Source organism: Ciona robusta, chromosome 11, assembly GCF_009617815.1.
Source record: "Ciona robusta chromosome 11, ASM961781v2".
Lineage (NCBI taxonomy): Eukaryota > Metazoa > Chordata > Ascidiacea > Phlebobranchia > Cionidae > Ciona > Ciona robusta.
Genome location: NC_143245.1, coordinates 731,295 through 752,428, shown reverse-complemented (window position 1 = coordinate 752,428; position 21,134 = coordinate 731,295). Strand labels below are relative to the sequence as shown.

Here is a 21,134-nt window from a genome sequence, read left to right as displayed (position 1 = left end):
TTGTGACGTAACAGAGTGGTCGACTCCGTCGTTTCGCGACAACACTCATGTTTAATGAAGCGGAACGACCTTAAATTGTCAACGTCACAATAATGTGATTTTAAAACCTTCAGGAATTTTTATCGATTTTCTATTTATAGAATTAAAGCTGTTTTAATAACCCGTATTTTTTGACTAAAACAGAATATTTAACCCTTATATAGAGAAGCCAATGTTCCTGAAAAGAAATATTTATTAAAATGAAGAACTATGGTGTATATCTCTTTGCAAATACAAAATTCCTGTAGTTTTTATATCAAAAACAAATTGTGTATGGCCATAAAACACATTGAACAATTCCTTTAAACATGGCAGTTGTCTGAACGTACACACCTATTTCCGAATACAAAATGAAAAACACTAAAATTACAATAGAAAAAAAATTATAAAAAAGTAAGCAAAAAATGAGATTTGTAATGAAACCAAAGTATACGTCAACTAAATTAATGATAAGTTGTGAAAAAGAACAAATATTCAACTAATGGGGTGTGTAGCTGCAGTGACATGGAAACTAAAGAAATGGCAGTAAAAAAGTTGTTATTGTGTTTTACAATTATCGACCGAATGTTGCGATGAATGAACTTCATCGGCGGAGTTTAACGACAACGCTCTCGCTGTTTGTCGACCACTAGGAGGGAGTAGAGAGCTGGGAGATTGTTTCGGACTGTTTGTTATGTTTTGTAACAATGTTGGAGCTTCGAGAAGTGAACTTGAAGGGGATTTCTCAAGCTAGAGACAATTTTGTTGGTTAGAAAATAGAAATATTGTAAATTTATTGGGGAAATTGTAAAATTGTACCTTTTTCTCCTTTTTTATCAACTTTGATCCAAGATGCAGTTTCTGATAAAATAAAATGGGTGAAAAAATGTAACTTTGTTGACATTTATCCTCGCATAGCATGGCAGCGACAGTCGTTATAACACGGGGGTTCTGTTTCATACACCTCGTGCCTGCTTACGAGTTACCACGTATGTAACTTTGTGATTGTTTTATTTTAACTTTGTTAAAAATTGTAAAGTATAGAATAAAAAAACAGACTTTGAAATGTTTAAGATTTAATACAGACTTGAGGATCTTACATCTTTACTTACATTTCTTTATATTCTAAATGTTCCTATTGTGGGGACTGTCTTAGGATCTGGGATGTAGACCACAGTTGGCTTAAATACCCTACATAATACACAACAGTAATATCACACATAACCTACCTGTGGTTTAGATGGCGACTTCTCCTTCTTTATTCTCGTTTCTAAAAACAAACAATTCAAGTCAGAATAAATCAATTTAATAAGAAAGTATTAAAACGAGTAAGGATTTGAAGTTTTGGATTTGTTTAAGTGATTTTAAATTTATATATAAGACACCTTTTCCCACATCCATGTCAAGTTAATATTAAAAATACAATGCCAGAAATCTAAAACCCTTTATGTCTAAACAACATTGTATATATACATTCTATTCTATATGGGTGAGGTTCTATAGCGGGGTAAGCCATGGGACCTGGGGTTTAGACCAGAGTCGGCTGAAAGTTTGCTACAAAACTCCTGATTTGTAAATACATAAGTTTCCTACTCCCTTATACAAATGAGAATACACACCTTGTGCATGAGATGGTTGCTTCTTACTTGCCAATGCTTCAGCAACGAGAACTTTGGTTTTGGTCAAGTTTTGTCGTCGCATAACATGGGGGCTGGAGAAGCCTTGTGGTATGTCGGCAAAACCTAAAGTTATTCATGTGTTATTCTGCTTTAACTAATGTTTATTTAGTTTATTTAATTCAACTTATTTATCCTCGCATGACGGGGAAACGACAATCGTTATAACATGGGTGTTCTGTTTCATACATCTTGTGCTAGCTTACAAGTTACCACGTATGTAACTTTGTGGGAGATTGTTTTCTGTATGACTGACAATATAGACAACCCAGTAATGTCATAGATTGGATCAAACCATGGATTAGTTGATAATTTGTGTCTAGACAACAGACATACTGGTGGCCCTGTTTCATTGGTTCATGAAATTATAATCCATTTAGTTTTGCTTGATTGCATATTCATAACATCAATGTTTTATGCCTAAGCGGGCATTTGAAATTATATGATCAACAACATTAGTAGGCAGTAGCTAGGTTGGATTACGTAACAAAACAAATCTAAACTAATCCACAATGATAAGAAAGTTGCAAAACACAAAGTATCTAAAGCAGTTTACTACAATACACACACACTGGTCCGTGAAACTTTTACAAATGCGAAACACATGTTGTGTAAAACTGTTATAGCTCAATTGCAGCATATACTATTACTATAACAGTTTTACACAACACACGCCGAAACATTTTTATAAACGTTGTTAATTAGTAAAAGATTCACAGACTACAGTGTGTATTGTAGATTGTAGTAAACTACTATAGTAGCGTGTCATTAGTACATTTACAGCCAGTGGCGCAGCCAGGGGGTTTCGGGGGTCGTGACGCCCTCTTTTTAAACCCCCCCCAAAAAAAAAAAAAAATTTTTTTTTGAAAAATATTATGATTAAACCCCCTCCTTATTTTTTTCTGGCTGCGCCACTGTTTAAAGCCATATACACATTTGTAATAAGCTATAACACATTACACGCATACATGTTACATATATGTCACCTTTCTTAACCAAATGAGGCAAGCCTTCAAGTTGATAAACAGGTGAAGCTGACCCTGATGTTCCTTCCGATACACAGGGTGCGAGGGTGGATTCGCTGTCGTTACGAACCAACATTCGAAGGGATTTTCTGTGGGGGGGATGAAATTAAACTTTGTTTTTTATCTTTAACTGAATCTAAACTCTAATTTATGGTCTCAAATAAATGTGGTCGGGCAGGGATAGGCTGCGGCTACTTATAGGGGGTGTCTAAGTTGAATAATCATTGATCGTATGTAACTTATTTATCCTTGCATGGAGGGGCAACAACAGTCGTTATAACTGTTTCATACACCCCGTGCCCGCTTACAAGTTACCACGAACGTAACTTTGACACGGGTTATGTATTTCAGACTAATTTTTTTTTGTGTATGGCTGATGATTAAAACCACCCATAATGATTCACTTGTTGGAACAATTGTCGTTAAGTGTCTTGTCCATACAAACAAACAATGGTGGTGTCAAGCCTTGAACCCGTAACCTCTTAACTATAGGTAGCCACACCAACCAACACCAAGTATATACAACAAACCCAAGCACCATCTTACCCCCCACTTTTACGAGGTGATTTCCTCCTCACAACTTTGCTGTGCCCTGATTGGCTGGATTCTGAGTCATGTGACTTATCGGTTGAGTGCACAGGAGGTTTGAAGGAATGTTGGAATCGAATCAACTGTGGGAGGAATGGTTGGTTACTTGTATGTTATATAGGTGAGGTCATGCTGTGTGGCATGCTATGGGACGGGTTATTTAGGCCATGGTTGGCCCATTAACCCGACACCCATGCTGCCACAACAAGTAATGGGCCAACTCTGGTATAAACACCAAGTCCCATGGTATGCCAGGTTTCTTTACATTGTTTAGAATTTTAAAATCACTCAGAACTCAATTTGTATCTGTGGTACTGTCATGCTTTAGCGAGAGTAAATTTCTGCACAACACAACAGTTTGGATGAAAAATCAGCACCTACATTGACTCTTAATGAACCAACATTATTCAGGTAAACATAACTGTGATGTCGAGAACATACTGCATTGGCTGGAAATGTTAAAAACAGACGTTTCCAAATACCATTTCTTTGTTGTCACTTTCAGTTCACCTCCAAATACATAGTCTTATTTTATGCCACAATTTTTGCTTTCAACTCTATTATAATAAATACACACCAAGTAAAATACTTAAATAGATATTGTCACCTCTTTCTCTTTACGACGAGCTGTTAACGTCATCAGTTTAAGTTTCCCGCTTATTTTTTCAACTTCTTTTTCCAACTTTAGCTTTTCCTCTGTTAGTTGCTTTACTCTGGTGACATAAAGACTTTATTGTTATAATTCAACAGGGTGATAGGCCTACTCTGGCCTAAACTTAAGATATATGTTTTTGTAACCCGAAAATGCATATGAACACATAGTGTGGTCAATAGAACACCCTTGTTATGGGTTGACAGTGGGCATAAGGCACAACTAACTCCCAGTGCCATGGCTCCCTGATTAGACACTATCATAAGCAAAGAATGCAGGATTTTATGCCAGCCACTTAAACCGATATATGTGTTTAAAACAGTTTAAAGACATTGCTCAACTAATGGCTTGTGCAAATTGTAAGTCATACAGATAAACCACCCACAAAGTGATCACTTTAGCTTGCCCCGATTACTCACACATTATCATTACAACGTGACTGCAAACCCTCAACTTGCTTCTTCAATTCCTCGTTCCACGTAACTTCACGGTTGAGTTCCTCCCTTGCGTGCATGAGCGATTCCAACGCAGACTCGAGCTTCGAGTCCGATAAAACTTCGTTGATTTTTAAATTCTCGATTTCCTCGGTTAGTTTGACGTTATTTGCTTCCAAAACCTCAACCTGATGGAAGGGATTTACATTATACAGCGATTGAGAAAACTTTTAGCGGGGAGTAAGAGTGAGAATTACTAAGAATAACTTCTATTAATCAACTGCTGATGCTTTGAACCCTAACCAACCCAAACAGATTGTCCACCACCCCAACCCCACCCATGTTATAAGTCTAACTTGGGTGGGAGCGGAGGGGTAGGCGGGTCTACCCACATTTTATTGTCACAGTAATTTTTTCTGTAATTTTAAAAAATCAACGCACATTGCTAATAACCCTTGCTTTCCCTGTGTTTTAAACCCTTTGTTTTTAAACACATATTATCCCACAGCCCACCTCCTTCCGCATAAGATTAAAATCCACGACGGCTTTCTTGGATGCTTCGTCCAACTCAATGTCGCGCTTCAATGACCTCGCTTCCAACTCACTGAACCGTGACTCGAAGTTTTGTTCGCGTTGTTCCGCTTGAATGAGTTTCTCTGTGACATCACAAACCTTCCTTGTAAGGCCAGCATTGGTGGTTTGAAGATCCAACATCGTAACAATGTTTGTTTGTTCATTGTCTTCAATCTAAAACAACACCATTAACACACGTATCTACATACGCGCCATGTTATTAAGTTCTCAGTGAACCTGGAGTGTTATTGCTCAAATACAGTTAAGTACCATAAGTGGGCAGTAGTCACAACATGGTAATAAGGTCTATTTGTTTATTGTCCACCATCTAATACACTGGACTTTATATACTTGTCGAACTGTTTTATTTTTCATTGGTGTAGGTGTTATAGATAACAAGTGAAATTTATTTTTCATTGGTGTAGGTGTTATAGATAACAAGTGAAATTAAATTAGTTGAGATAAAAAAAGCAAGCGTGTAGAAGCAAGAAGTTATTATTTGATTAAAACATATGCCGTCGCTGCCACCATGTTTGTAATTCGACTGTTCCCTTACTTCCACACCAGGCACCTATAACACTACACCTTTGTTAATAAACCAGTTTATACAAACCTTTAGTTTTTGATCATCCAACACCAACTGCAACTCGTGAAGATTATGTGAAGATTCCAACAGATTGTTTGTCAACCTCTCAACTTGAAGGATCAAACCATCTTTATCTTCCCCCATCCTCTGTAATGATGATCCCGCATCTTCAAGATCAACTCTCAACTGTGCAACATCCAGTTGGAGACGAGAGTGATCATCTTTTAATTTATCATTAGCATCCTGGAATAAATAAAAACTTTATTTTTGACATCTGGGTCACAATAAGATTGACTTCAAATTGTTGGAAACTTAATATTTGCTGCTAGATTATAAGTGAATTTAGAGGGTTAAACGTGCTTCTTCTTAAAGATAATTTAAAATATATTTTTTGTTGTTACACCACAGGTACCAAGCTGTTTGCAGGGGACACTTGTTTCTTTGTTTAAAAAGTTGGACAATAAATGATGTTTTCTGTTTTTGCAGTGGTAAAAATACAGAAAAAAAGTAAATGTTGATGTCAAGCCACATCATCTTGTTCTCAAATAGTCAAATAATCAACACAACAATTCCTACAAACCTCTAACTTTTGCTTCTCCCTCTCCAAGATCACAACTTCATCTTCCAATAACCGGATCCGATCCTCGCTCATCATCATCGCATCCTTTGCTCCCTGCTCCTCTTTCTTCATTCCATCAACCTCCAACTGGAGAACTCCCACCTCCCTCCTTAGATCTTCATTCTCATCTTCCATGGAGCTGATTCTCCTCTTAGAGATGGAGGATTCTCGCTGGATGGCTTCGTTTAACTTCCGAAGCTCCGTGGACATTTGTGAGTTGCTCGTTTCAGCTTCGCTCACAACATTCTGGTAAATAACCCACCATTATATAAGATTGTGTTACTTCTGTTAGCAGATAACATAAGCTTTTTGCCTCCTCTGGTATATATATAAAACTTGAGGCTTTAAATCCAATCATAATCAAAGAAGGTTGCATAACGAACATCAGGGGTAGCCAAATGTTTACCAATTTTACACAAAGTATTCCATACATTATACTATTATGCGAATATATTACTAACTATTAAGGAGTCTGGTGCCGTGGTTTAGATGCTTTCATCGAAAAAATATGCCGTGTCACGGCACCGGTCACACAAAGGACCTAAATGGGCATTCCGGGTGTTGGGGTAATGGACCAAATCTGGCCTAAATCCAAGGTCCTTGATAAGGACCTCACCCATAAAGAATAAAATAAAAAACTTGAGCACGTAAACATTTTCCCAACATAAATACCATAATATAAACCCCACATACCTCCAGCAGATGAAGTTTCTCCCTCATCCCCTTTACTTCACCTTCCCTCTCCTCTACAACCTCCTTTAACCTTCCAACATCCACCATCAGATCATCATTCTCCCCACCTACCCTCAACAACTCAACCTCCATACACTCGTACTCAGATACGAGGTTTTTATGGCGGTTTTCAATCTCCGAGAACTGTCCCTTAAATCCCTCTAACTCCTCAATGTTCGCCACAGCCACTGAAAGCCTCGCTCGTAATTCTTCCGCCTCGCGTTTCTCACACACAATATATTCGTCTTTAACCCTCATATCATCAGAGGAAGCTTCAAGCTTTTGTTCCAAGGATTTATTTCGTTCCTCAAGGGTTGCTACCTCTGTTTTGAAGTCGCTCCTAACCTGTGGTATAAAGATATAATAATTCAGCTTTGTTAATATGAATTACTTGAATCCAGAAGGTGTACTGGGTTGTAGCAATTGCTGTTAAGTGTCTTACACAAGGACAAATATGCCCACCAAACAATGGTAGCAGCATCGAGCTTTGAACCCCTATCCGAGACTAGAGGTAACACTAACCACTGCGCTGTAGGAATATTTATTCACACCTTCAACAGAATATACCATCTACAGAATAAAACATTGGTCCACCTTTGTTAATTGATCATCCAGTTGTTTATATTCCCCCACATGAACATCACGTGCTGCTTCCAACTCCGCTACCATCGCAGACAAAGTTGACGCTTGTAATTCAGTTGATTCAAGTTGTTTCATCAGGTTTGCGACTTCATTATGTTTACTGTGACAAATTTTCAATATTAGTAAAATAAACATTGTAATTTGTAATACAGCTGCAAAAGTAACTAGAGCAACAGACTTATTAGTGGTTTACGTTTAGCTTATACTGTGCAAGTGTAACATACGATAATTTACTTATACATACCCTTCCAGCTCTTCTTTCATCGTTGCACCCTCCCTCTTTAACCGATCCACTTCACTTTCCAGCTGTTCCACCACTATTGCATCCTCCCTCTTCAACCGATCCACTTCACTTTCCAGCTGTTCCACCACTATTGCATCCTCCCTCTTCAACCGATCCACATCACCTTCCAGCTGTTCCACCACTATTGCATCTTCCCTCTTCAACCGATCCACTTCACCTTCCAGCTGTTCCACCACTGTTGCACCCTCCCTCTTCAACCGATCCACTTCACTTTCCAACACTCCCACTTTACCCACCAACCCAAGGTTATCTTCTTTCAACCCACAAACCATCGAGTCATGATGACTTTGTGCTTCCGTGATATTTTCACGCAACATAGAAACCTCATTTTCAAGTTTAAAATTCTCCCCCGATATTTCATCGTTTTCTTTTACTTTTGAATCGAATTCTTTTCTCATTTCGAGCAACTTTTCCTCTAAAACAGATTTTTCTTCAATCGCATTTCCAGCATCTTGACTTTGTCCCTTCAAAGCTTCATAATCCACATTTATGACATCATAGTCATGATTCAAATGTTGTAACTTCAAATTAGAATCCTCCAGTTTCCTTCTAAGTTGTTCAACCTCCATTTCTTCGTTGCTGATCTTCAAACTTGATTTTTCGAGATCATCCTTCAGTTTATGGATCGTAGATTCAAGCTCGCTACGAACCTAAGAATATTTCAAGTTAAGAAACCTTTTATTGATTCTTTAAACAGCCATGGTGGTCACTTGCATCAGGTTTTTGAATTTTTATCAAAATCTGGGGTGACTTTGTTAAAATACAGTTACACTAATAGTTGTCAAACATAGGGAACCTCATTGATTAATGTGGTGAATGCAATATACTTTGGCTCTGCTTGGTTGTGGTAGATAACATTGTAAAGCAAACTTTATACCTTTACAATGTTAGCTACTATCAGTTTAAAGGCTAAAAATGGGAAAAAATGTTAAGATAGAAATCATAGATTCCAAATTATATAAGAAGAAGACTTACTTCTTTATTTTCTTTCTCGGCGAGTGTAACAGCATCCACATGTAGGCGCTGTTCAGCTTGCAGTTTATCGATGGTTGTTATGGCAACTGATAACTGCTGTTTCAGTTCAGTGATCTTCGTTTCCATGGAAATAGAATGTTGTTTCAAGCTGAAGAAGATAATAATGAAGCTTAAACTCACATTTGTTACAATGGTTGCATGAAAGACACATAAGCATCCTGGGTGTTGAAGTAATGTGCCAACTCTGGCCTAAATCACAGGATCTCATCCAGTAACCCATATAGGATAAAATACCCCCAAATACAATAATAGGCTCAACAGATATACCCAAGCCAAGTGGCAAGCATATTGTCATTGTTTTTATGTTAACTGTTCATTATATTTTAAAATGGTATTTAAAAGGTAACACTTATAAATGTAAATATAATATAAACACAATAAATACAAACCTTTCTTTATCTTTCTCCAAAGTTTTAATCTCACATTTCAATCTTCTTTCTTCGACCAACGAATCTTGCAATTTCTGTTCATTTAAAGATAAAACATCTTTCAATTTAACATTCTCTTTTTTCATATGTTCCCCATACATCTCCCTTTCAACCAAGGTTGCTTCTAACTCACTAACACGAGTTTTCAAACCAGATTCAGAATTTTCAATCCCATATTTTAACGTTGAGTTCTCAGACTCTACTGATCCAAGTTTCAATTTAGTTTCATTCAAAACTTCAACAGTTTCTCTCAACTTCAACTCCAAACATTCAATGTTTCGTTCCAACTCTGATATTTTCATTGTTTTATCTTCCAGTGCTGCGAAATAAGTTTCTAACTTTAACTTGGCAACACTGATGTCTTCTTCCAACACTTTATTTGTTTCTTCAGTAACTCGTAACTTTTCACAATATCCATTTAATGTTGATTTATGCTGAGACTGCAATTCCATAGCATGACTTTGCAAAGATTTCACTTCATTTTCAAGTTTTCTTGTTTCTTCCGAGTAATTTGTATTTTTCTCAAGTTCGAAACACAGCTCCAGCTTTATTTTTTCCAAGTCTTCACTTTTCACTGAAACTTCATTTTCTTTCAGTTCAATTTTTTCTTCCAAATGGCAAACTCTCTCCTTACCAGCCACACACTGTTCAAGCAATTCAACGTTTTGTCTTTTAACAGACTCCAGCTCCCATGTTACTTCTCTACATTTCTCTTTCACAGAATCAAATTCTTGAATTTTTAAACTAAGTTTTTCTTCATAATCATTTTCAGATGTTTCAACCGATTTTCTCAAACATTCTATTTCTTGTTCCAAACTTTCCAATTTCAAATCTTTTTCCTTCTCAGTTTCTTCAGCAGCTTTCCTGAGATCTGAACAAAAATTTTCTAACTTCATAGAACGTTGCAAACTTTGACAAAGTTCTTCTTTTAACCCTTCAACCTCAGACTTCCCTTGCATCAGTCTTTCATCAAACAAACTCTCTAAATTGCCTTTTTCTTCAATTTCCCTCAACAACTTCTCTTCTTTTTCCTTTAAATTACAGATATCTTCTTCCAGATGAGAAATATTCAATGATTTTGATTCCAGATCATCTTGTAACCTCTGGTTCACTATTTCCAACTCAGCAACAGTTGATTTAAATTCATCCAACCTTTGAACATATCCTTCAATGGTTTCATCATGTCTTGTGTTCATATCTTCAAGAGTTCCAACCTTAAGATACAACTCTTCAACTTTATGCTGATGATCAACATTATCTTGCAACATGTTTGCTTCTAATGTAGCCATGGAATCAGCAAATTGTGTTTCCTTATCTTTAAGGTTAACTTCAAGTTGTTGATATTTATATTCCATGTCATGTAACTCGATATCTTTCATTGCAACAACATCTTGTGAACGTTTCACTTCTTCCATCAACCCTTCATTATCAGCTTCCCTTCTATGAAGTTGATCACCCAAACCCTCCAACTGCTCCACCAACTCTTCCACTTTATCTTCCAGGGAGCTTTTCACTTCCTCCGAGCCCTTACCCCTCCGTTCAAGCTCACTAACATGAGCCTCATGTTTTTCAATCTCACAATCAACTTTTTCACGAAGAACAGAACACTCCTGAGAAGAAACTTCAAGTTTCATCTGCAACTCTTCATAATCTTTTTGCAAGTTGTTTCTCTCAGCATTTAAATTCTTATTTTCATCACTAAGCCTTAACAGAACTTCTTCTTTCTCGCCAATCTTCAACAACAAATCATCTTGCTTGGTTTTCAACACCAAGATCTCAGCTTCAAGGTCCAACCCACGTTGAACCTGACAGTCCAGCTGGTGGTTCCCGTTCTCGGCTTCTTCTTTCAACATCTTCATTTCATCTTCCGCATCTTCCAACCTTCCTTCCAAAACTTGAACTTGTTCTTTATATTGTTGATCCACCAAAGCTAAATCCTCTGTAGATTTTACAAGTTTTTCTTCAAGACTTTCATTTAAAATCTTTAATTCTTGAACTTCCGCCAAAGCTTCTTCAGTTTCCAAAATCTTTTGATCCAAATCTTTGAAAACTTTTTCATTTGAAATTTTTAAGTTATCAATTTGATCCATAAGCTCTTCAGTCTTGGTGTTATATCCTCTTTCCTCTTTAGTTTCCAGGACACACTGAAGAGCTTTCAGTTCCCCTTCCATGTTGTTTCTCTCCTCCTTGTACACCTCAACCTCTCTTGTCATCTTTTCCACCACATCTCTATTCTTGACTTCCACATCCTCCAACTTCCACTCCACATCATTAAACTGCATCTCAAGATCCACAAGAGCTTTGGAGGACTTCTCCAAATCTGAATTCATTCTTTTAACCTCCTCTCGAAGTGATGCATTATCCTCCATGTAACGATTACAAAGGATCTCAAGATTCTCATTCTGAGCACGAGAATCCTCCAAACCAACTTCTATCTTTTCTTTTCGTTTGACCAAGGCCTCAAACTTGACCTTCAAAACCTCCAAATCATCTCTAGATTTCTCACATTCTTTCTCGAGGCTTATCTTCTCTTCTTTCAGCGCCTCACCCATTTGTTGCGACTGAATTTGCGTTTCCTTCACCACAGACTTTAATCCATTAAGTTCCTCTTCATGCCCACTCATCTTCAAAACATTGGAATCCAATTCCAATACCAACTTCTTATTTTCAGATCTAGATTCTTCCAAACTTTCCTGTAAACTATCAACAACTTGGATCTGTTGCTCCATTTTAGATTTAACATCTTGTAGATCTGTCTCCATTTGTTGTTTCACCAAAACTACATCTTGATACAAAGCTTGCACCTTTTGCAACTCTTCCAATAAACCGCAGTTAGATTTTCCAGTTTTTTCTAATTTCAAATCAGCTTCATTTAATTGGATTTCTTTTATTTCAAGATCAGAGTAACACTGCTTTAACTTTAATCCAATAAATTCATTCTTGCTTTTCAATTCATCAACCAAACCCATCTTCCCTTTAAACTCCTCTTCCAGCTTCATCAACTCAGTTTCTTTATCTTTCAAAGAACTTTCTTTCTGGCAAAGAGAATCTTCGGCATGCGACAACTTCTCTTCAACTTTCAACAGAATCTCATCCTTGCTTTCCATATCCATCTCCAAGAGTTCAGCATTCCCAACAGACTTAGCAAGATCATGTTCCAGTGTTTCCAATCTTACTTCCAAACTTTGACAGGTACTGTTAAGACCGGAAATCACATTATTACTTTTGTCTAAGTCAGACTGCAGTGCAGTAATTTTCGAGTTTAGATTATCTTTCTCTTTATTTAAACTTTCCACCAAAAGTTCATTTCTTTCACGATATTCATCAAACTCTTGAGAAATCCTCCCACTTTCAGACTCTTTAAGAAGAACAGATTGTTCCAAGAATTCTGTTGAGTTTTTCACTTGTTCAAGTTGTTCTTCCTTCTCATTCAATTCGTTTATTTTATCATCAAACATTTGCTGCAACTTTACAACTTCCTCAGTCAGTTTCACAACCTCTTGTTCAACTGCCTTTAAGCTTTCTTCTGTATGTTGGGCAAGATCAACCGCTTTACATTTCTCCGACATAACATCCTCCAAAGACAACTTCAAACTCTCAACTTCACTTTGAGACACACCTAACCTATCTTCTGCATCTTCACATTTCAATCTCATCCCCACCAACACCTCTTCATATTCATCTTGCTTTTCTGCCATAACTTGTTTCATATTTTCAACCAAACGTTCAAGTTCCTTGGCATGCCTCTCATGCGATTCGACCTGGAGTTTTGACTCTTCAAATAGTTTCCCAACATTTTCCAACTCCGATCCCAAGACGCGATTCTTTTCTCTTGAAGCTTCAACTTCCTCCATCCTTGTCTTCAACAAAACCTCTTGTTCTCTTGCTTTACTTTGTGTGTTTTCAGCTTCTTCTTGTAACGATAATACCACACTATCACTAGTAAGCTTTAGATTCGCCATCTCTTCAACCAAAGTCAACTTATCCTTCTCAAGCTTACAAACACCCTGCTGTAATGATTCAACCACCGCACTGTGGTTTGCAACTTGGTTTTGTAGCTTTTGATTAGCAGACACAAGCCTCAACCCCTCAGATTGATGACTAATCAATTTCTCATTCAATTCCAAAACTTGTGTCTCAAGTTCTTCCAAGTTTTGACTTTTCTTCGCAACTTCTGTTTCTTTCTGTTGACAGTTAAGTTTCAACTGCTCCACTAATGCTGATGTCACATCATGTTTCTGAAGCTCATTCTGATGGTTTACCTTCAACGCCACCAACTCTTGATTCAAATAATTTCTTTCCATTTGAACTTCTTCTAAAGATGTTTCCAATCCTTGTATTTGTTTCTCTTTCACATCCAGTGAGTTCTCATACTTTGTAACCTTTATCTGGATCGAGTTAGTCAACTCTGAAAGCTCCGAAGCATTTTCATCTTTCTCCTTTGCTGTGATCTCAATGTTTGATCTTAGCATCAACACCTCTTCTTCCAATCCCTTCATCCTGCTTGCTTCCCCAACCATCCTCATCTTGAGATTATCAAGCTCCTCCCTCGCAATCTCTTCCTTTTTCTTCACATCCTCAAATGATCTTACATCATCTTCCGCAGCATCCAATGCTCTTTGCATCCCCACAACTTGCGCCTCCAGATCTTGTACCCTCCCCTCCAAACTCCTCCTCTCAATTGCTTCAGCTCGTGCTTCCTGAACAAGAACTTTATGCTCTTCCATTAACTTAGCTTTACTCCCAGAGATTTCTTGCACTTTAGAAAGATGACTTTTCAGTTGATTTTCCAACCTACAAACTTGATCCTTTACTCCCCCCTCTTGCTCACAGAGCTTCTTATATTCCTCTTTAAGAACAAAATGCTCTTCCTTCGCCGCCTCGGCACAAGCAACTTGCTCATCCAGCTTATTCTTATACCCATCCAAAATCCTCTGTTTCTCATCGCACATCGCATTAAGTTGATGAAGATGACCCTCCTGATCTTTCAACCTCCCACTCAAAGTCCTCATCTCCTCCTCTGCTCCCAACATCAACCTCCGGACTTCCTCCTGTGAGTTTTCCTTCAGGTTTTTAATCTTTGTCTTCAATCTGAAATACATGAACACTTTTATATAAACTGTTGTAGGTCGGGATGATACTAAAATAAGTCCTTCTGCATTTATTCAGACAAATAAAACTTTTTTTATTTTTACGTAATAAATATTTATTATTAGTTTAACCATCAATGGTTCTTAAAAACACATATGAACGTTATGTGACACCACATGTCATAGCAACCCCTCCTTTTAGGCCTATAACTTACATAGAAACATTATAAGAAACAGCCCTAAAACAGCTATGATATAACCCTCACTAGACAGACCACAGTTAACCATCAAACTCACCCCTCCACCTCATCCTGATGTTGCTCAACAACCTCCGTCACCTTAACTTCATATCTTTCCCTCAATTTCTCAAGATCACACTTTGTTTTCTTGAGTTCTCCAACCACGGCCTCACTTTGTTCAAGCAACATATTGTTTTCCTTGGTTAAAGCTTCAACTTCATTAGATCTCTCCTCTAGTTTGTTGATTGTTCCATTGGTGTTGTTCTCTATATAGGAGACCTGGGATCTTAACTGGGGAATAATACACCTAGTTCATTGAACCATAGAATCATCATACTCCACAGGCAGTTTGTAAATTTAAACAATATTAACTAGGTGTTTTTAAATAACATAAATTCCTTTTACAGTCAGTAAAGACCACCACCTTGTTACATCACAATGATATACATTTTAATAAACCATAGGCAGTTAGGAAATTTTGAATATTAAAAAGGCAAAAGGGTAAATTAAACACAATATTATTAAGATGAATAACAAGATAGCAATGTTCTATGTACCATGTACCCTGGTATGCCATAACGTAATACCTCAAAGTTTATAAATAACTAAAACAAGATTGTAATTTATAATACTATAATCTAAATGTTCATAGATAATCTAACAAAGGAATTACTGGTCAAATAAAAGTACCAACCTAAGCTAAACACCTAAGCCTTCTAGGCTTTTACACAAAGTAATCAACCACAAGAACAAACACAACAGCCCAACCTTAGTGACTTCCTCTTCCTTCTGTGTGAGTCGATCTTTTTGCTGATTCTTTTGTTTTTCAACTTCATTAAATTCTACTCTTAACTTATCCAGTTCTGCCTCTGCATTAAGTTAAGCATGAATTGGTTGGTTTGTATGCGTGGTTGTATTTAGTTAACAAGCAGTAAGTAGAACTGTTGTTTATATATAGTGTGGCAAAGATAGCCAGAATTTTTAAAATATTAAATTGACAAGAAGGATTGTGTGCGCCCAAGCTTACAGAAAGCCTTTTTTCCATTGTGTTGCCTGTTTAAAATGTGTCAGTATACAATGCAGGCCAAGAATGTATCTTGTGTTCATCTCTGTTCTAGTTTAGAAACTCACAATAAAACAATACCTGCTTCATTGCACATTGAAAACAATTAACCAACGCCCCATTACCCAATTTACTGGTTTCCTTTTCAAACTTGACACGCTCAGCTTTAATCTCTGCGTTACATTTCTCCAATTCCAACTTTTTATCCGACACACTTTGGTGCAAACGTTGGTTCTCAGATTTGAGTGAATCACGCTGAGTTTCCATGGATTCAAGTTTGGATGACATTTTCTCAAGTTGACAGGAAAGAGAATCATTCTCCTTCATAAGTACCTGGGGATCGTGGCGTATGCTTATATATACGATGGCTAATGGGACAACACTGGCATAAATCTTAACCCCAGCATGCTTCGCCATAAACAGTCAAAGATTATAGCTGCACTCACAGGCGCTACATTTTGAAATTTGATGTGAAGTTGTCAAACTACAATATTAATTACGGACATAAGGGAAAATTGATTAATATGGTGAATGCAATATACTTTGGCTTTGCTTGTGTATAGACACCCAACAGCAGAGTAAAAGCATTTTAGGCATTAAACTGGAGTGCTAAAACACAGGATTTCACAACTGCATAAAATATATAGTTGCAATTTTCATCATACCTGTTCTGATGTCTGCAGTTGTTTAAGTTTAGATTGATCACTTTGATGCAATTGTTCCATCTGTAAGAGCTTGTGGCTGCTTTTCTTTAACTCACTATCCAGTTTATTCCGGTTTAAACTGGTTTGATCCAGTTCTGTCTGGATTTCTTTCAAATCACGTTTTGCTTCAGACAGTGTTTCATTGAATCTGTGATGTCATAATGCACATTATGAAACAATGCATTGTATATGAGTTTGAAACAATGCCCATACATACAATAAACAAACCACTACTGTAACAACCATTGCAGTTGGTAATTTAGTATAGTCTATGCTATGGTATAATATACTAGTATACAGTATGTATGCACATTCTATTCTATATGGGTGAGGTCCTACAGTGAGGCACGCCATGATACCTGCGATATAGACCAGAGTTGGCCCATTACCCCAACATTGTATATGTACATTCTATTCTCTATGAGTGAGGTCCTATAGTGAGACACACCATGGGATCTGGGATTTAGGCCAGAGTTGGCCCATTTCCCCAACATTGTATATGCACATTCTATTCTATATGGGTAAGATCCTAGAGTGAGGCAAGCCATTTGAAATAAAATCTAATCCAAAGATGGCCCATTCCCCATTAAATAAACATTAACCCCCCTTACTTGTTCTTCTGTTCCACAAGTTGCTCCTCCCACTTCCTTCTCTCTTCCTCCCACTCCTTCTCCTTCCTCTTCCTCCTATCCTCCTGCTTACTCTTCAAATCTTCCATCGTAACCTGATGTTTCTCCCGATCCGATGTCACCTCACTGGCGAGTTGTTGCAACTTGTCCTCAGCAACTGACACCTGTGGTTTATTGCATGTATGGGTTACGATGACATATATTTAACTAATAGATTATTATACAACTACTTGTACTTCTACACAACTGACTTCACACTTAATTAAGGCGCATAGGCGACTTTAAAGCAAGGGTGACATCTTATGTTGTTCTACGTTTTAGCAACAAATGGAAGTTTAAACAGAAAACAACTTTTATCCCCATATAATTCGTCAATTTAAATTCTGTATTATTAATTTGCCTCTTAGTTTGAACAATATAGAGATTAGTTTATTTCTAATAAATAGTTAAATTAAAACCTTATCTGCAGATTCCTTTAGCTTTTGATGTAAAGCTGAGATTTCTTCAGATTTTATCGCAAGTTCTTTCTCAAGGATTGTGAGTTTCTGCTGCAGGTCAGAGTCGTCACTAGGTGGGGCAACGAGAGGTAGTGGTGCTGCAGGGGAGGAATAATGTTGGTTGTTAGGTGATAAAGAAGTTATTTTTAGCTTGTGGTAATACACATTATAATATGAAGTCCTAATAATATTACTCCAAAAGCCATTTGTATATGTTTATAGGCAGAAGAACTATTTCTATTCTATATGAGTGGGCCCTTTGAAGCAACATGCCAGGGGGTCAGAAGTTTAGACCAGAGTTGGCCAATTTGCCTAATCCTAACAAGGGAGAAAAAAAACATTAGTTATCAGAATTCTCTCTATCACAAGCAGTGGTGACCCCTTGGTAAATATAGGGGGTGTTGACATGGCTAAACAGATCATTTTTGTGCTGAAGTAAGAGTACTGAGCACAAAATATAAATATAAACTACTAATATTAACATGTATATGTAACTTACATATGGTTGGCGTGGGTTGGTTGTTTGAGGTGGGGAACAACAATGGTGGGTTGGAGTCACCACTCCCATTTACTGGAAATAATATTAAGTTAAATTTGTTGCAACTCTATATGGTTTGGGTACCTAGCATGGACATACTTAATCCTAGTTCCGTAAACTTTTTTGATAAATTTGACCGTGTTAGTCTCTATATACATGTCTTGTAAAGAGTAAATGTTACCAAACAAAAGTTGGAAAAATGGGGAAATTTTAGCACTTTGCACAAAATAAAAAACAAACCTAATTAAAATGCTTAGAATTTAATATTTTAAGATTCAACTAAAATTGATGTGACAACATTTCATTTATATTTAAGTGTCAAAACGTTTAGAAGTTTGTAAAAAAACATCTTACAGCTGCTGAGCTGCATTACAATATTTCATTGTACCTGAAACTGGCGACCCAGTTAAAAGGTCAAATAAAGGTCGTTGAGGTTTCACAGGGGTCACCAAAGGTTCATCTGTTGCCCATGGTAACATGGTCATGAACGATTGTCGCCTGGCCGATTGCTGTAATAAGATATTTCATATTCCATACATTTATAAATATGATAGCTATTATGAAAAGTACTACTTTATTACAGCAGTTGAGTAGTAGTAAACTAATGGTACAACCTTGTATGTTGTATCGTGATGATTTAAAATTAAAAACAAACAAGCAAATCTGGGAATTTTATTGTTAAGAATACCCTCGTAAAAATGATCAACATGAACTGATGAACATAATAATAAAGTGGCAGAATATCCGTTTGTGGTTCGTAATATACCAGACTTTCCAGACAATAACAGTTTATCCAAACCATCAAATATTGCTAACAATACACTTAATATATGAAGACAAACCGAATTCTTTGCATCGTTTATCTCTTTTTCGAGTGTTCGTGTTTTCGCCTTTTCTTGGTCAAGCAAAGATTGTAATTCGCCGATTTTTGAGCTGAAGTCACGTGCTTCTTCTTCTACTGACTTCCCTTGTTTTGGTGTCTAGATGTTATAGAAGTTATAGGTTATGGTAAATGAAGGGCCAAATCTGCCAAAATCCAAAGTCCTGAAACCTCACCCACAGAGAATAGAATAGAATGGTAAAAAGTTAATCTTTTCTATTCTTCTAATTTAGTGGCCACCAAGGGCACTCCTATTAGTTGTGAGCATTGAACCTGGTGTCCTAGCAGGGAAGTTTAATGCCTTTGACATGTATTACTATTTCCTGGGGATGTGCCAAGACGCGCCCAAGCTCAAACTCGTGTCCGAGCGTCTCCTTTTTGGACAATCGGCACTCGGCTGAAAATTGATAAGGGCACTGAGCCTTGTTCTGTTGCCATAAACCATTTCTTCCACCCCATGTGATCCACTTAAACATGAATTAGTACTTCCTAAACCATTACCATCCGCAACAAATGGATCCCACCTTGCATGAATATTGTTCCAGCTGATACTTGCAACGTTGGTACTGGCCTTCCAAACCACTGATGTGGACTTCCTTGTGCTTCAACTCATTACTCAGCTTATCAACCTAAACCATAAGTTGTTAATTAGCATGGTGAAGCTGGTAGCATGAATATCTTTAGCTGTAGCAGGCAGCCAGGCACATATTGATAAATTAACTGCCAATTCATCAACCATTCAATGCTAGTAGGTTAGGACATTTGTAAACAAAAAATTATTCTAAAAAAGGCTTACACGAATAACCCAACTAACTCATGCCAATGACCTTATAATTATATATATCACGTTCACGTATCGTGACATTTGTAACTTATTTACCCTTGCATGGCGGGGCAGCGACAGTTGCTATAAATACCGGGTGTTCTGTTTCATTCACCTTTGTGAAAAAAGCCCGTTTTGTGAAACATTTACAAACTAAATTTAATAAATAACCCTTTGTTGCAACTTTGTACAATCTTCAGCCAGCGAGTGGTTTTCACGCTTCAATGCCGATATTTCTATCTTGTCCTCTTCTACTTTACGCTTCTGGAAAAATCAATAAACATAGAAATAATACAATTTGCATTAAAGAACACAAGTAATTTTAAGTATTTGTCAAAGTAGCAAAAAACATCCAAATTATCAAAATTGCGGATTGTTTTTTTTAATCAGGCTGAAGAAGTAGGTTGCTGATCTCCAAATTAGCAAAATCGTGCAAACGTTTATTTTTCAAACAGGCCCATTAATATTTACAGAATAACAGGCAGACATGGCTGTTGTCCAAATTACACAAATTTGTTAGTGCCTTTTCTACTTAAACTTACTTGTTTATTGGATGAAGCCTCCAATGATTCCATCAGGAATTGTTTTTGTTTCGTTTCCTTTTTCAATATTTCATTTTGTTTTTCAATCTCCGCTATTTTCCCCAAAGCTTTATGATTCAAACCATCTTTCCATTCATCACCTGCCCAACTCATTTTGCTTCACAATATTAAAAGTACTCAGATATTAATCATTTAAATCTCTTTACGAGTTTTATTACGTAAACATCTTCTAAAATGAAAGTGAAAAAGTAAATTTTTAGATTTTATTTTCTGCATGCCGAGTTGAATGTAACTTACTGTATCCTTGCGTGGCCGGAAAACGACAGTCGTGAGTCGTTTGGCTTTGGTGGGTTACGGTTAAAGACTTAGTTTTTCTTGCTGCTATTGCCTAATTAAGAAACAAAATGCGCTTTCTTATTCGTATACTCTTTCATAAAGTCATATTGATTTTAAATATTGTCCAAAATATTAATACAAATAAGTTTAAAACAACAAACTTTTACTATTTGTTTATTTTCCACCAAAACATTCAATTCTCCCTCTCCGAAAATCCGGGATTCTGATTGGCTGTTAGAAACAGTGTTTCCAAAACTCGATATTTTTTGCAAAATTTTACCGCGCGGAAATATAGTTTTTTTTGTTAAATTTTAATGGACCGAAATTTATGCTGATATAATAACATCTAATAAGTATTAATTTGCAGCTTTACAATTAAATGGCAAATTTGGCATGCGTTTTTCTTAGCGTGTTATAACGATTGTCATTTTGTTGGGTAAATTTTACATTCATTCAATTTTACCCTTGGTATTTTTCGGTC

At 36.9% G+C, this 21,134-nt stretch overlaps 1 protein-coding gene across 2 annotated transcripts; it reads right to left on the bottom strand.

Moving 5' to 3' along the window:
* Positions 1-214: 214 nt before the first annotated feature.
* Positions 215-20,849, bottom strand: LOC149727567 (uncharacterized). 2 transcript variants are annotated; one of them, XM_089888902.1, is made up of 28 exons: positions 20,318-20,848; positions 19,947-20,039; positions 19,477-19,581; positions 18,915-19,052; positions 18,461-18,581; positions 18,034-18,105; positions 17,496-17,632; positions 17,020-17,201; positions 16,370-16,556; positions 15,830-16,037; positions 15,410-15,510; positions 14,700-14,932; positions 9,274-14,403; positions 8,825-8,972; positions 7,790-8,499; positions 7,498-7,645; positions 6,865-7,248; positions 6,133-6,417; positions 5,580-5,795; positions 4,907-5,140; positions 4,379-4,581; positions 3,915-4,020; positions 3,266-3,390; positions 2,681-2,808; positions 1,638-1,760; positions 1,248-1,288; positions 838-879; positions 215-768 (listed from the first exon to the last, which is right to left on the bottom strand). In XM_089888902.1, the coding sequence occupies exons 1-28, from the start codon at positions 20,468-20,470 to the stop codon at positions 577-579; spliced, it is 9,945 nt and encodes a 3,314-aa protein (XP_089745028.1). In that variant the 5' UTR covers positions 20,471-20,848; the 3' UTR covers positions 215-576. The 2 variants fall into 2 exon arrangements, with proteins under 2 accessions (XP_089745028.1, XP_089745029.1); XM_089888903.1 differs by lacking the exon at positions 19,947-20,039 and having other exon boundaries at positions 20,318-20,849.
* Between the last annotated feature and the right edge of the window lie 285 nt (positions 20,850-21,134).

Bases quoted from the DNA above. Each gene is read 5' to 3' on its own strand.
- LOC149727567 (XM_089888902.1), bottom strand. From the start codon at position 20,470: ATGAGTTGGGCAGGTGATGAATGGAAAGATGGTTTGAATCATAAAGCT. The intron at 16,557-17,019 runs GTAAGGGGGGTT...ATGACATCACAG, and splicing joins CTTGTGGAACAGAAGAACAA to ATTCAATGAAACACTGTCTG. The intron at 8,500-8,824 runs GTAAGTCTTCTT...AAATATTCTTAG, and splicing joins CCGAGAAAGAAAATAAAGAA to GTTCGTAGCGAGCTTGAATC.